General features: G+C 32.7%; 1 protein-coding gene across 1 annotated transcript; it reads left to right on the top strand.

The window, feature by feature from the left end:
- Positions 1-89: 89 nt before the first annotated feature.
- LOC111383016 lies at positions 90-1,366 on the top strand. The gene is made up of 2 exons (XM_023007065.1): positions 90-520; positions 900-1,366. Exons 1-2 carry the CDS (start codon positions 206-208, stop codon positions 1,107-1,109), a joined length of 525 nt encoding a protein of 174 aa, XP_022862833.1. The 5' UTR covers positions 90-205; the 3' UTR covers positions 1,110-1,366.
- Positions 1,367-1,553: the final 187 nt, after the last annotated feature.

The following is a 1,553-nucleotide window of genomic DNA, read 5'->3' as shown; positions in this document are numbered from 1 at the left end:
TTGTGAAATAGAATGCTCCAAATTACCTTATCAAGGATCTCCCTCTTCTACATGGACATCGACACATAATTCTTACTTTAAATACTTCCACAAGTCTTCATTTATTCATTCATCAATCACTTAAACAGTTAGTTTCACGCAAAAAATTCAGATAAGTTCTTGAGATAAAGAAGAAAATTAGCGAGAGATTGCAAAAAGAAATATAATGGAACAGAGCACCAGCAATACATCAAGAGATCCTCTATCTGCTTTCTTTATGGAGGATGAAATTGAAGTCAGTCAAATTTTACCTGATCTTCATAAATTGATCGACGTTTCTGAACCACCGAAACGGGGTTTCAAAAGAAAGAGAAGCAGCAACGGTGAAGGACAATCCACGTCTCATGATGCAGCTTCATCGTCACCGAAGTCTGTTATGAATATTGAACAGAAAAGGCCGAAGATCATATGGAGATTCACCAAACTTCCTATCTGTTTCTCGTCTAGTGAATCAGATGAAAATAATTGCTCCAACAAAAGGGTATTTTCTTGTTCCAATCTCTATTTCCTTTTCATTTTTCTTTTGATTTTTCAGTAATTCTTTATTATAATTTGAATGGATTTGAATTTCGACGACTTTCTTGGTTTTTGTTTTCTTTTTGATACTTCATTCCTTATTGTAAACCTTCAAGAATCACAAGTTTTTGTGTGCTATGTTTTATAATAATTCCCTGTCCTTTTTTATTTTTATTTTCGTGAAAATATTTATAAATATCTGCATGGAGTGTGTTTTTGTATATTCTTTTTTTGTTTTTTGTTTTCTTGGAGTATTTCTTTTTCTGAAATTTTATTTTGTATTCCTTATTTTAGTCTTCAAGAATCCCCTAGTTTTATTCACAGTGTCTTGGGTGATTTTGCAGACCAAAACCGAGTACAAATTCGAGATAGTAACAGTACAAGAAGGATATAAATGCCCTGATCTTAACATCCCTAGCGAGGACACATTTCGGGAGGATGATATTAACAAAGTTGTTGCTGATAGAAGGGCCAAATGTACGGAAGCCAGGAGGATAAGGCGGGGAATAATCAATGCGAAGTTGATGAAGAAGTTTGCTATACACCATGCTTGATGGATTGGAATGGACAGAATCAAGAAAGAGAAAAAAGTTTAGTACTGAAAATCAGGAGGTTTTATACATATATTCCTTCTGTAATTTCTTTGCTAGAGTTTTTATGTAAATGGACTGAAAGTGTAAATTGAAGAGTTATATAGAGATAGTTCAATCTGATTTTCTGAGTTTTACCATCATCTTCATATATTTTTTTACCTTATAGGATGAACTAACTTTCTAATGTAACTGATTATTGTATATGTCTCATTAAAAGAGAAGCAAAAAGAAATTTATTGCCTAGTAATTGGTTAACATCTTGTGTTATCCGGATTTTTATTGTAAACGTATCATAGTAATTTATTCGTGCATGTCAAGTATTTGAAGCACCTACACATGTATGTCACTTGCACTTTATAGATCCACATTTTTCAGCGATATGAAGGTTTGAGTAATTTGATAGAG

The sequence above is a fragment of the Olea europaea genome, unplaced genomic scaffold (assembly GCF_002742605.1).
Source record: "Olea europaea var. sylvestris unplaced genomic scaffold, O_europaea_v1 scaffold26039, whole genome shotgun sequence".
NCBI lineage: Eukaryota > Viridiplantae > Streptophyta > Magnoliopsida > Lamiales > Oleaceae > Olea > Olea europaea.
The sequence above is the reverse complement of the archived record's forward strand: the minus strand, read 5'-3'. Positions and strand labels throughout refer to the sequence as shown.

Excerpts from the sequence above, each read along its gene's own strand:
- LOC111383016 (XM_023007065.1), top strand. The coding sequence starts at position 206 with ATGGAACAGAGCACCAGCAATACATCAAGAGATCCTCTATCTGCTTTC. Across the intron at positions 521-899 it reads ATAATTGCTCCAACAAAAGG|ACCAAAACCGAGTACAAATT; the intron begins GTATTTTCTTGT and ends GTGATTTTGCAG.